Raw genomic sequence first — 12,746 nt, 5'->3', positions numbered from 1 at the left:
CCTTTTAATTAACAGACCTTGAGCTACAGATGTCAGTGTAATTGTGCGACGATGGTGAACTGTGCCGCAGCACCAGCAGGGGGAGCACAAGACATTAGTGTAGGGGTGGGCAAACTTTTTGGCCCGAGGGCCAATCTGGGTATGGAAATTGTATGGTGGGCCATGAATGCTCACATAATTGGGGTTGGGGTGCAGGAGGAGCTAAGGGCTCTGGTGGGGATGCAGGCTCTGGGGTGGGGCTGGGGATGAGCAGTTTGGGGTGCAGAAGGGTGCTTCGGGCTGGGATCGAGGGGTTCGGAGGGCAGAAGGAGGATTGGGGCTGGAACAGTTGGTTGGGGCACGGGAGGGGCTCAGGTATACAGCCTCTTGGTGGTGCTTACCTCAAGCAGCTCCCGGAAGCAGCAGCATGTCCGTTCTCCGGCTCCTATACGGAGGCGTGGCCAGGTAGCTCTGCGCCTGCGGACGGAGCAATGCACGGAGCCCCCTGGCTGCCCCTAAACATAGGAGCTGGAGGGGGACACGTCACTGCTTCCGGGAGCTGTGGCATGTGCACACTGAGTGGCCCCCGACCCTACACCCCAGCGGGAGCTCGAGGACCGGATGAAATCGGCTGGTGGGCCGGATGTGGCCCGCCAGCTGTAGTTTGCATGAAGGTGCTACCTGAATGGAGGTAGTTTCTTGTTTCATTGCTCAGCTTTTTAAGGAGCGCGGTGGATCTGAGACCAACAGCACCGAGTCATTGCTAGGGGCACCCCTCACAACATTAAACATCAGTTTGGAAGTCAGCCGCACAGTATTTTGTGCTTAAACTATTGAAATCAAAACGAGCCAGAAGCCCCACTGAGCAGCTGGGCACGTTTCCTTTCCTGAAGACAGCTCTTACTGAAGTTGCCAACTCGGGACCTGATCCAAAGCCAACGGAAGTCAGCAAGCTTTTGCTCAGGCCCTAAATCAGTGCTCTCTTCCCCAGCCTCTCTTCAAGCCTGTCTATGCACAGAAGCAACACTGCGTCAACTTACATGGGTGATTATACCAAGGCTGTTATGTTGACCCAGAGCCCTGGGTCGATGTTTCTATTGCTGTCTGTGAGTGGCTTGTTTCAGTTGAATTTAAACCCCTTTCTAATCAACTTAAGCTAAGTTTTATATCACTTTGCAGCCAGGCAGCCTTGGGCATTGGTTTAACTAAAGCCACTTTAAATGATCACACCTGTAGCTAAATGGGTGCAGTTTTGTGTATGGACCAGCCCCTAAATTCATAGCAGTACAGTGGGGAACTGCCAAGGGGAAGATACCCCGGGGTTCCTCCCTTCTTTACGATCCCTTCAAAGGGATCTCCCTCCCCAAAAGGCTTTCTCCCGCCCACCCCGCTTGTTTTTTCCCCTTTGAAATTCAAAGTCTTGCTTGTGCTGAAGGCATTGGGAGACTTAGGGAGACGGTGCCCTCAAAAGTGCCAAAGCTGAGCCGCTAGGAGGGGGAAGGGAGGGGGGATTATCAGACTGTCTAGAACTTTGTGGTGTTTTGTCTGCACACATTTAACTCCAGTGCTAATAATAGTGGGGGAGGGATAGCTCGGTGGTTTGAGCATTGGCCTGCTAAACCCAGGGTTGTGAGTTCAATCCTTGAGGGGGCCATTTGGGATCTGGGGCAAAAATTGGGGATTGGTCCTGCTTTGAGCAGGGGGTTGGGCTAGATGACCTCCTGAGGTCTCTTCCAACCCTGAGATTCTAGGATTCTATGATTACACACTGTGGAGAAAGGAAACCTTTGCTGAAGACCCAACATCCAGCCGCGCCCATTGAGGCGCCTGTGTTTCCAATGCACACACTCCGAGTTGCCCAAGAGGTCATCCAGCAAAGACAGGAGATTGGATTTGACACTCCGGACATTCCCCAGGTGCACAGCAAGCAGGGAAAAGTGCCCTTTCCAGCCATCTTCACATGCCGCAGAGATGTGGAAAAGGGCACCCGCTCCGTTTTAAAAATCCCTTGGCAGATCGCCTTTAATGCTCCTCCTCTGCTAGGCAGTCACCTGTTCTCTCCTGCCCCTGCAGAGCAGCCCTGTGTGAGCTGAGCAAAGGCCATGCTCCAGGGGAAATGGATGGGCCCAAATGTCCAGGTGGCAGGTGCTAGGGGAGACTGTCAGTAGCTGTCAGTGCTGCCATCGGGCCCTGTATCTTCTCACAAATGCCAGGTGCTGAGGGTGGCAGAAGGGAGCCCTGAGGCTGAGGGAGGCAGGTTTGAGGCACAGCCCCGGAGCTGAATGAGGCGGGGAAAGGGGAATCCAGGCTCCACAGGAGGGTCAATAGGCTCCCGTACGCCCAGCTGAGAGGGTCATTCAGCCTCCCAGGGACGCAGCCAAAGCTTCCATCTGCCCCCGCTTGCTGGGACCCTGCCCAGGCCAGACCTTGCGAAGTGATGGGGCAGGAGAGGCGTTCGGGAGACTCCACTGCGGGTAACGCTCTGCAGGTCACTCGAAGGCACAGACACTGCTCGGTGGTTCTGCAGACAGTGCTGCTTCGCTCAGCACTGGCTTCCCATGGCAGGACAGGGGGGAAGGGATGCTGGCTGGCTGGGTGCTTGTCTGTCTGTCCGTCCCCACCTTTCTCGACAACTCATAGCAGACCAAGATCTCAACTGTATCAGCTGCTTTCCACAGTCTCCCACTGACAGGTACGGCCCCGAGCCCCCGGCATGGCTCTGGCTCCTGCACACCCCAGTTTCCCACAAGCAGCCCAAGCACCCCGATGCCCTGGAGAACGCCCAGCGGAATGTGGGGACGCGCCCCCTGCGGAGGCTCACGGGTAAGGCAAGGACAGGAAGCCCAGAGCAGCACCCAGGGCTGGACGCACCAAGGCCAGCAGGTGTGTGTGCACCAGAGCCTGGCGACCTGAGGGGCACAGGCTGAGCACAGAGCAGCCCTCACAGCTAGGGAAGTGCCTGCCTGCCTTGCTCCCAGCCCCAGCGCATGTCACTGCCTAGCTAAGGCCCGGCCTTCCCCAACAGCTCCGAGGGCCTCAGGAGAGCACGTGGCCCCGCAGAGCCAGCACAAAAGATGGCTGTGCCTAGAGGTGGGTTCGCCCCTCCTCCACCGGCCGCAGGGAGGAGCACAGCTGGCAGGGAATGCCTGCTCTAGGGATGACAGATGGTCTACAGGAGAGGAGAGAGGCAGTCCGGCCAGGAATGGCTGGCAGATTCACTGCCGAGTCCTGGAGCCAGGACTCCTCTCCCGGGGACGCTCAATTAGTGTTCGTTATGAGAGAAGCATCGAGGCCAGAGCAAGGCCGTTAGCACTGACAGTCCATCGGATGCCCAGCGTGTGAAGGGAAGAAACCGCCCAGCGCCAGGCTGGGAAGACGCACTCCGCTGACCCGCGCTCTGCCTGCTCATAGCATGGGCAGAGGGAGCAGACACCCCTTTGGGGCTGGCCCTTCAACGCACCCAGGGAGGCTAGAATCACAGGCTCAGCTGGTGTCACTCCACTGGGGTGTCTCTGAATGACACCCGCTGAGGTCTGGCTCTGGGAGGCTAGAGATGGGTGAGACCTATTAGAGTGCACCCTCCCATCCCCTCCAGCCAAGGCAGGATTATCCCCCTCCACCAGTGCTTCGCTCACGCTTGGCTGGACGGTCTCAAGTGGAGGAGTCCCACCCTGTCCCACAGGGACCACGCCACAGCCAAACAGGGCGTCTGCACTAGCCATCCCTTGGGCCCTTTTGCCTTTTGGGGAGGGGCTGGCAAGCGACAGCTTTACTCACATCCCTGCCGAAGGCCTGAGATGCCCCCCTCTGACTGACCTGGGCAGCAGGCAGCGCTTCCGAGGGCAGCACGCACAGCTCACGGTGGCACCCTCCTGTTGAGGCAGCAAGGCTGGCTAGGCGGCTTCTTTATCCAAAGAGGAGAATGGGCTCTGTGGACTCAGTGACCCCCCCTTGGGCAGGGCCAGGCCAGTCTCCCATGTGCTCCAGCAAAGGCCCTCTGCAGCCATCGGGGTTTGAACTGGATGAGGTTGGAGTTGGGAATTTGGAGGAGAGACAGGGGCAGGGACAGGGGGTCCCTGAAGACACACTGGGCTCCAGCAGTCCCCTCCCTGCTCCACCCCGGGCCTGCAGAGATTTCGGGCTAGCTCAAGATGCAGAGAACCTGATCGTCAGCAGTGCTGAGCAGCTGCCGATCCCACCAGCGTCAGCTGGAGACATGGGTGCTCAGTGCTGCTGAGAACCAGGCTCTGGGCCTCTCACACCGAGCCCCCTGAATTGGGGGCCACCGCTAGAAGATTTGACCCTGATGCCCTGTAGCGTCTCAGTCCCGGAGAAGGCTGGGGCATTACAGTGCAATGCTACGAAGAGACGCCAGTCACGCACCATGTCCAAGGAGGATGCCCTGCCCGGAACACACTACGTGTGCAAACAACGGGGGAGGATCATCTCTAGGGAAAGCTCCAGGGAGAGACGGGAGCCACAGGGCGCCCGGGAGTGTAGATGAGGGGGGAGGTCAGGGATCTGCCTGGGGGAATCTACAGGGTTCAGACACAAGTAAGTGGGCGGAGGATGTACTCCAGGGTTGCAGGGAAGAGATGGTAGGAGCTGGGGCTCAGGCTTCTCACAGGTTTTCTCTGAGCTGAAGTTGTGGGGGTGTGGTGGGGGAATGGGGGATTCAACTGCAGGTTTCCCATTGTCCTCTGGCAAACCTTCACCCTTGGAACAGATCCAAGTTGAGGCTTTGGCAAGGGAAGTAGCAGAGCCCAGCAAGGGGATGGAGGCCACTCAGGGACGTGCTCTTGACTCTCAGAGCGTTTCCCCGAAGGTAAGCAGCCGTGAGAGCCAGGGCCTGGCGAAGCCAGCACCACAGAGCAAGCCTGGCAGGGCCCAACCAGAGGTTACTCACGCCTACTTCCACGTGGTCCGATCCGCGGTCATCCTGCTTGTGGAGGAGCTCAAAGTAATAGCGTCTGGAGGACATGAGGCTGCACGAGAGGGAGAGAGGCTGGTTAGGAACCAGTGACCCTGACAAGGGTCTTCTAGCCCTCCTTCCGGGGGGGAGCCCGCAGCCCTCCGGCCCCAGAAGTTTGGCTCCGGGAGCGGGGGAGCACTTGGAGACGGCGGCAGCAGCCGTGTGCCGAGGGGTTTTATCGCCGGCTGGGAGATCAGCGTGTGGGGCAGTTCCCTCACCCCCACTGCAAGAGCCCGACGCACTGGCGTGGGAGCAGCTCTCCCATCACCCAGGCAGAGGAGACCTCTCCTGTACGGGACATGCCGACAGATCCTGAGGGGATTTCACAGAGGGCATGAAGGAGCTGTGCCCCCTTCCCAGCTCTCCTCCCCACCTCCCAGGATGGCCCCCGCAGAGCCCCCTGTCCCAGACATGCACTGTCCCTCCCAAGCAAGCCGTTGGCTGAGGGTCACCTAGAGATCTTCCCAGCTCGCTCTCCACCTGGGGCTGGGCCGTGCGGAGCAGCTGCCAGAGCTCCACGGCTGTGTGAGATGCCTAGGTTCCTCCCGCTGCTGCTGGGCATGGAGCGGGACGCGCGCTCTGACAGGTGCTCACAAAACCCCTCTGCTATTGCCTTTCGGCTCTCCCCGACACCTCCTGGCTTACCATGGGGCAGTGTGGAGAAGGCTTCCCCGACACACGGTACCCCCTGCTCACCCCAGCAGGGAGACCCTCACTAGTCTGTGTGGCGGGGATCCAGCTGCTGCTACAGGTTACAGTGACTGATTCTGCTGCCTCTCTCGCATATGCCCAGGGCCTGTGCCTGGTTTCTGCCTCCTGGCTGCTCCTGGCATGGGAGCGGAGATTGACACGGTGTTTTGGCTCAGGGATACGGTGAATGGAAACACGAAGTGATGTTGTCAAGCTGCAGGCATTCTGCAAACAACCTTTCTGGGGGGAGCGGTGGGGGGGGGGCGGGCGTTGTGGGCGATGGGAGGGTACGAGGATGCAGGAGGGGGATGGGGAAGAGAGCGCTGCTGACAGCTCCACTCAGGAGACAGCAAACCCTGCCCCAAGCCTGCTGCTCTCTCTGTGCTGCCTGTCAGTCCCTGGTAGCGAGCTGAACCCTCCCTCCCCACTTCCTGGGGGGTTGCATGCCACACTGCCATGGGAACCCCGCCCAGCGCCCAGCGAGGGGAGCGCTGTCTGCCCGGATGGCATGAGTCAGGGCCAGGGCCTGGCTCGCATTGCAAACGCCCTGCCTCAGGAGAAACACGGTGCTTCTGGGACACTCGGCTTTGGGATGTGCTGGGAGGAAAGCCAGGTTGTTAACCCCTTTGGCTGGCATCTCCTAGCCCACCCACTGCCCTGGGCCCCGGAGACACCCCATGGACAGGAGAGGGGGCTGTTGTCCCCAACCCCTCAGCATTCAGTGTGATGACACTGGGATCACTGACCCCAGCTACTGGTGTTCAAATGCAAGGGTGGGAAGAGACCACCCGGAGACCTGCCTCCACCCTCAGCAGCCTCCGACTGAGAGGGAAACAGATGGACAGACAGCCCCGCTGCAGCTGCCTCCGACGGGTGTTCGGTGACCCCGTCGTGTAACGCCTCTGAGGGCCTGAGCTTCAGTAGCTCCAAGGCCAGGCTGGGGAGGGGGATTAGAGGGCACTGGGCAGGGCCGTGGCCCCCAGAAGGGCCCTCAGAGGAACTAAGGGACCCCAATGCCGGTGCTTTCTGGCTAGGACGATAGAGGGGCAGTTTCCTGCAGCTGCTTGTGCCAGGGCAGGGACCCTGCACGCTGCCTGGGAGAGACTGCGGTGGCAGACAAGGATGCAGGACAGGGCAAGGCACATGGAGGTGCAGTGGCTGTCGGCCAGTTCTCTCAGTTCTAGGGATACACAGTTCCTCTGGATGATGCCAAGCACGCACTGGGGCCCAGACATTTCAGAAAGTGAGGCTGCCAAGCTAGCAACCTCTGCTAAGGGGGGTTCCTGGACTGGAGTAGCAGGGGACGCTGCAGCTAGGAGATGGAGTACACTGGCAGAGCTGCGTGGGCCCCGCAGTGGGGATAGCAGGGGGGCTGAGGTGCCCTGCATAGGGGTAGCTAGCAGAAGCCGGCGTTACCCAACTCTGCCGCCTAGGTGACTGTGACACCCAGGAAGAGTCAGCACTGGGCCTGGTGCGGTCCCTGTGAGAACAGCGCATTACCATGCATCACAGGATTATCTGACCTCCCCAGGCTTTGTCTGAGTGCAACATGATGCTCTGATTTCCCCTGAGAGCTCCGGGAGATCTCGCTCTCATGGCTCCAGGCTGGCCGGCCGCCCACCGGCTGGGTGTAATCATGTATGGCCTGTGCGCCCGAATGCCCCTGCCACCAACGCTCCCCTCCCCCCTTCTGTCACTGCCATCCTAATTAGATTAAGAGGATCATATTGTCCCCGGCTAATCATCTGCAAGGGCAGCTGCAGCGTGCGACACCCCAAGCCTTCAGGGTGAAGGGACGCGGGCTGGGACTTTGGGCTAGCCCCAGGGTGGATGGGGGTGGCGAGCGGCAGGGTGCAACTGTTCCTGGGGAGGGGCAGACGTTAGTCCCCTCCCACTGCACAGTCACTGGGAAAGCCCAGGGTTGGGAAGGGCCCCCCACAGGAGTGAGGGCAATAAGATCTGGTGTAAAGGAACCTGGCAGATCACCTGTCTGCGGGAAGCGGGGTACACACTCCTAAGCCCTTAGGTTTATTACCTCAGCAGTGGTACAGTTTCTGTGGCCACAGACCATGCTCTATGAACTACTACAAAGGGGAGGGGCTGTCATCACTCAGTTAAACCAGAGGAGCTCTTCCCTTTCTCCCCTCCTTCAGGAAAAATGAGACTGACAATGTGTCTTTGGACTGTGGAACTCATTGCCACCAGGTGTCACTGAGGCTAAACACTTAGCAAAACAGAGACTAGACCTTTATGTGGATCACAGGATATCCAGAGCTCTAATACTAAGAGAGGGCTTGGGAAAGGAGGTGAAGCATCATGCTTCAGGGCTTATGCCAACCTCTAGCTATTAGGGGTTAGGATGAGACATTCATAGGGGCCAGATTAGCCCACATCTGCCTACTGTGGGGTTTCCTGCACCTTCTTCTGCAGCATCTAGTGCTGGTCACAGGATGGTGAACTAGAATGGCCTGGGTCTGCCCCAGTCTGGCAATCCCTGCATTGCTGACAGTACTGTCAGAGAGCAGAGTTAACAGCAGGGAGATCTATTCAGGTGAAATTAAAAGAAAGGAGAAGAGCCAAACACCTGATGCTACAAATCAAGCATTCCCAGGCTAGGAAGGACGGTCTTGTGGTTAGAGAACAGACTGGGAGCCGGGACTCCTGGGTTCTATTCCTGGCTCAACTTCCCTTCCCTGTGGCTCAGGTCTCCCATTTGCAGAGATAATACCTCCCGGGGCACTGAGAGGCTCAGTTCCTTAGCATCCCCCCTGTGCTGGCAGATTCCCCAGACTGATGCAGTACAGTTATTGCACACACAGGGGCCATGAGAAACAGAAGGGCTGGAAGGAACTCACAGCCAGCTGCTACCAACGTGTCAGCAGAGAGGCTTGTCATGCCAGGGAAAGGGACAGTCAGAGCAAGGGATGTGGTTGGATCTGTGGCCTCTAGCGCAGGGGTACCAGACTGTGAAGCCCATTTACCTACACACAATCTCCTGAACATGGAGACATGCTGAAATTAAAAGAGAGGCCACTGGCCCTGCTGAGCACTTGCTGAACTCGGGGGGGCCTGCGGGGCCCCAGCACCTCCACAAACAGGGCTACCTGTGACCTAGCACGTGCTGCTACGTTGGATCCTGGCAACCTTCCCTACTGGCCCCACCAACAGCTAATGGGGGAGGCTGCTTAGGCTGCACCCCCCGCAAGCAGAGGAGCAGTGCTGGCCAGCTGCCTGCATGGCTCATGGCCAGCCCTGGTTTGAGCGGCTCTGCCCTGCACGCAGGGTCCCTGCAATTCAGAGTCCTTCCTGCATTTGGACGGATTCCCTCTTGCTTTGGCTTGGCTCTCTTCTCCTGCCTCCTTGCCAGAGGGGGATGCTATAAGCAAGCCGAGTGCACCTCTGAGCATCCTGCACTGGCCATTAGTGCTATTGGCAGAGCAAGCTCAGAGTCCTGAGCCCTGCAGGAGAACTGCGTGTGCTCAGAGCTGCTGTCTGTACCTGTCTCTTCCAGCACCCCCCAGAGAGCCAGGACAGGGGCGAGGGTTCGGGACAGTGCTGGGGCAGGGACAGGCCCCTAACCCAGGACAGACCCTCCTATCTAGCACAGCTCCCCAGTCGCTGAATTCTACCTGGGCAGCACCCAGCGCCCCCTGATGCTGCCGGAGAGGGGTTGGGGCTGACCCAGGAAAGCTGTCAGCTCCGGGAGCCCTGGTGCAGAACAGAGCGAGCGTGGCTGTGACATGGAGCTGGAGGAAAGGACCCCCTCAGCCCAGGCGCTAACGCGCTGCCTGACAGCAAGCTGATGGAGCAGGCAGAGACAAGCCAGAATAGAGCTGTCAGCTCCAGCTAAAGCCATGTTGACAAGCAGCGCGCGTGGGTGGCGGGAGAGGAACCCCTCGCTGACAGAGCAGGATGACACAGCAGGACGTGGGTTGATGGGCGGGTGTGGGGGAGACAGACACAAGGGGAGGGGAAGCAGGGCCAGATGGGAGGGGGAGGAAGGGAGCGAAGGGGAAAAGCTGATGGGGAAAACAAAGGAGTGGGGCTGGAGGCGGGGTTTGCTTGCAGTACACTGCCCCGTTCCCCCATTCCCTCCATCCCCCCGTGACCCGGCTGGGGCTGAAGCTGGGCAAGGAAAGGACTGAGCAGGCGCAGGGAGGGTCCACCTACCGGATAGGTTTGGAGACTTGAGAGCTGAACTTGGTGAATTCCCCTGGCGCCGTCCACTCGGAGCCCAGCTGGTGAGGGAGAGAGAGTGCATGAGAGCTAGTGATGGGCGAGCGCCAAGGCGGGGCCAGGGGGCTGAGGGACCCCTCTAGCTCCAAAGGCAGCACCCAGGGGACTTGGTGTTCTGCGTGCCCCTTCCCCAGCTGCTTTATCATCACCACCATCTAGCTGTGTTCGGGCAGGGCCTGGGAACCCGGCCAGGGATCAAGGTCCCTCCACGCTCAGTGCTGCGTCAGACAGGACGTTACCCACCAGCTCTCCCTTGCCACGGCTCCGTGCGGAACGAGCGCCACGGACAAGGGCTCCACGCAGGCTCAGGCAGCTTTTGCTCCCTCGAGAGCCAGCAGAGACCATTCCAGGCCCCCAACGCCCCAGCGAACATCACCACACCTGTCCTGCTGAGAAGGACAGCAGAACGCCCCTGCCTCGCCGAGGCGCATGGCTGAGCATTGGCTATGCACATGCACAAGGGCTTCAGGCCATACACTAATCACCCACTGGGAGAAATCAGGACAAGAGCTATGGCTGGGGGGTGGGGAGGGAGATGGTCCCACATCTGCCTACTGTGGGGTTCTTGCACCTTCCATGGAAACAGCTGGCGCTGGCCACTTCTGGAGAGCAGACATGGGGCTGGATAGATCCTTGATCTAAAACAGGGGTTCTCAAACTTTTGTACTGGTGACCCCTTTCACATAGGAAGCCTCTGAGTGTGACCCCCCCTTATAAATTAAAAGCACTTTTTTATCTATTTAACACAATTATAAATGCTGGAGGCAAAGCGGGGTTTGGGGTGGAGGCTGACAGCTCGCGACCCCGTCCATAATAACCTCGCGACCCCCTGAGGAGTCCCGACCCCCAGTTTGAGAACCTCTGGTCTAAAACAACCTGGCTGTTCCTGTGTTCCTAAGACACTGGCAAAGCCCTCACAGCTGGTATAATCGGCAGGGGTCCTTGCACACCCGTTGTCGGAGCCATTACGGCTGAGGTGCGTTTTAAGAGATTTGAAAAACAAAGTTGCCCGTGCATCTGACTGCCATTTCCACGAGCGCCGAACAGCGCTCCTTACCCTGTGCATCTTCCCAGGGCAGCAACGCAAAGCCTGAGCCGAGCGAGAGCACGGTTTCCAATCCACGCTCATCAGACAGTTATTAAAGGGCAAACCCCCAAAGCTTTCCGGGAAGGGGAAGAAAAGCCCCCTGTTCCCAGAGTTTCCTTATTCGCCTAAACAGCTGGCCAGACTCTCTCGCCAGGCTTGGTGCCCAAGAACAGATTCACTCTCCAGGATCAGAGCAAGGCAGAGCCATTTCAGTCCCAGAGTTTGCGGGACATCTCTAAGGTGAAGAGCACAAGCAGCTGGTGTGAGAGAGCTGCTCCAGCCCTACTGCAGCGCTGCGGCCGTGACGCAGAGCCTGAACACCCATGCACGATGGCGTTTGGTATCCCAGGCTCTGGTCGTGACAATGTGGCCTCCAGATGTGACGGTCACAGCTGGATTTGCTCAGGTTTTCTATGGATCCCACTGGCAATTATCCCGGCTCCATTTGCACTTTAGCATCCCAGCACAGGCTCCTCCTCTCCCAGCAGATGGCATTAGTTGCGGGGAAATAATAAAGAGCGTTGCTACCCAGAGGGACGAGCCCAGGAGCGTTCACTGCATAGGCTGAGTGCTGCCAGGGGATAGAGGAGTAGTTGAGAGGAGATCGGTACCTTGCCCACAAATGCCACCAGCCGGGCATTGGCTGGGATCTCATCAGAGCTGAGCCAGAACTCCGAGTTGTCGTCCGACGCTACGGAAAATTGGAAGTCCCCTGTGGAGCAAGGAAGAACGTAGTCGTTAATATAAGCCCAAAGAATGGCCATACTGGGTCAGGCCAATGGTTCCTCTAACCCAGTACCCTGTCTACCGGCTGTGGCCAATGCCAGGTGCTTCACTGGGAATTAACAGAACAGGGCAATTATTGTTGTCCCTTGTTGTCCAGGCCCAGCTTCTGGCAGTCAGAGGCTTAGGGACACCCGAATGTGGGGTTGCGTCCCTGACCATCTTGGCTAATAGTCATTGATGGACCTCTCCTCCAGGGACTTCAGTCATTTTTTCTGAAAGCAGTTATGCTTTCACAAGGCCTTCACAAAATCTCCTGGCAATGCGTTGCCCAGTTAGACTGTGTGTTGTGTGAAGAACTACTTCCCTATGTTTGTTTTCAGGCTATTAATTTCATTGGGTGACACCTCAATCTTGTGTTATGGGAAGGAGTAAATAACAATTCCTTATTCACTTTCCCCACACCAGTCACGATTTTATAGACCGCTTTTTTCCAAGATGAACAGTTCCTGCCTTTTTAATCTCTCCTCCTACAGAAGCTGTTCCAAAAGCTAATCACTTTTGTTGCCCTTCTCGGTATTTTTTCCAATCCTAATATATCTTTTTTGAGATGGGGCGACCAGAACAGCAATGGAGCAAAGTAGCAGCAGCTGCCCCTGACGAAAATCCCCAAGACCCACAGGTTACGGTGTGGAATGGCGGCAGGTGAGCAGGGGTGACGGACGTTCCCCGCACTGCGGGACAACGGGGAGGTGGGGTGGTGATGGTGGCTGGGTCAGCAACACCTGTGTAACTTGCTAAATTAGGGGTCCCTGCCAGGGCACTCTGCAGCTACGCTGCTGTCCCGGGAAGGATCGGAGGTTGCTCTCTGTACCTCAGAGCCGTCTGGGCTGGTGCGGGGGAGTGGTATGGGATCCCTGAAGCTACATGGCTGCTCCTGCCTTGTGCCTGCGAGTGAGAAGGGGGCGTAGCTTTACGGAGTTCCCAAAGCTGCATGAATCATCTCAGGCTCTCTTCTGGCCTTCGAGTTTAGAAGACTCTGAACACCCCTGCCCGAGA

General features: G+C 58.1%; 1 protein-coding gene across 1 annotated transcript in view; it reads right to left on the bottom strand.

Annotated features, from left to right (window-relative positions):
- Nucleotides 1-12,746, bottom strand: part of B4GALNT4 (beta-1,4-N-acetyl-galactosaminyltransferase 4) — a 123,924-nt gene that overhangs the window by 25,000 nt on the left and 86,178 nt on the right. Inside the window, exons 6-8 of the mRNA XM_084632229.1 lie at nucleotides 11,576-11,676; nucleotides 9,812-9,879; nucleotides 4,886-4,964 (exon numbers count right to left, since the gene is read on the bottom strand). Coding sequence (XP_084488355.1) covers nucleotides 4,886-4,964; nucleotides 9,812-9,879; nucleotides 11,576-11,676 — 248 coding nt within the window. The remainder of the gene's footprint in view (nucleotides 1-4,885; nucleotides 4,965-9,811; nucleotides 9,880-11,575; nucleotides 11,677-12,746) is intronic.

This window comes from Lepidochelys olivacea, assembly GCF_965140295.1.
Source record: "Lepidochelys olivacea isolate rLepOli2 genome assembly, chromosome: 6".
Lineage (NCBI taxonomy): Eukaryota > Metazoa > Chordata > Testudines > Cheloniidae > Lepidochelys > Lepidochelys olivacea.
This window is presented reverse-complemented; position numbering and strand designations above follow the sequence as displayed.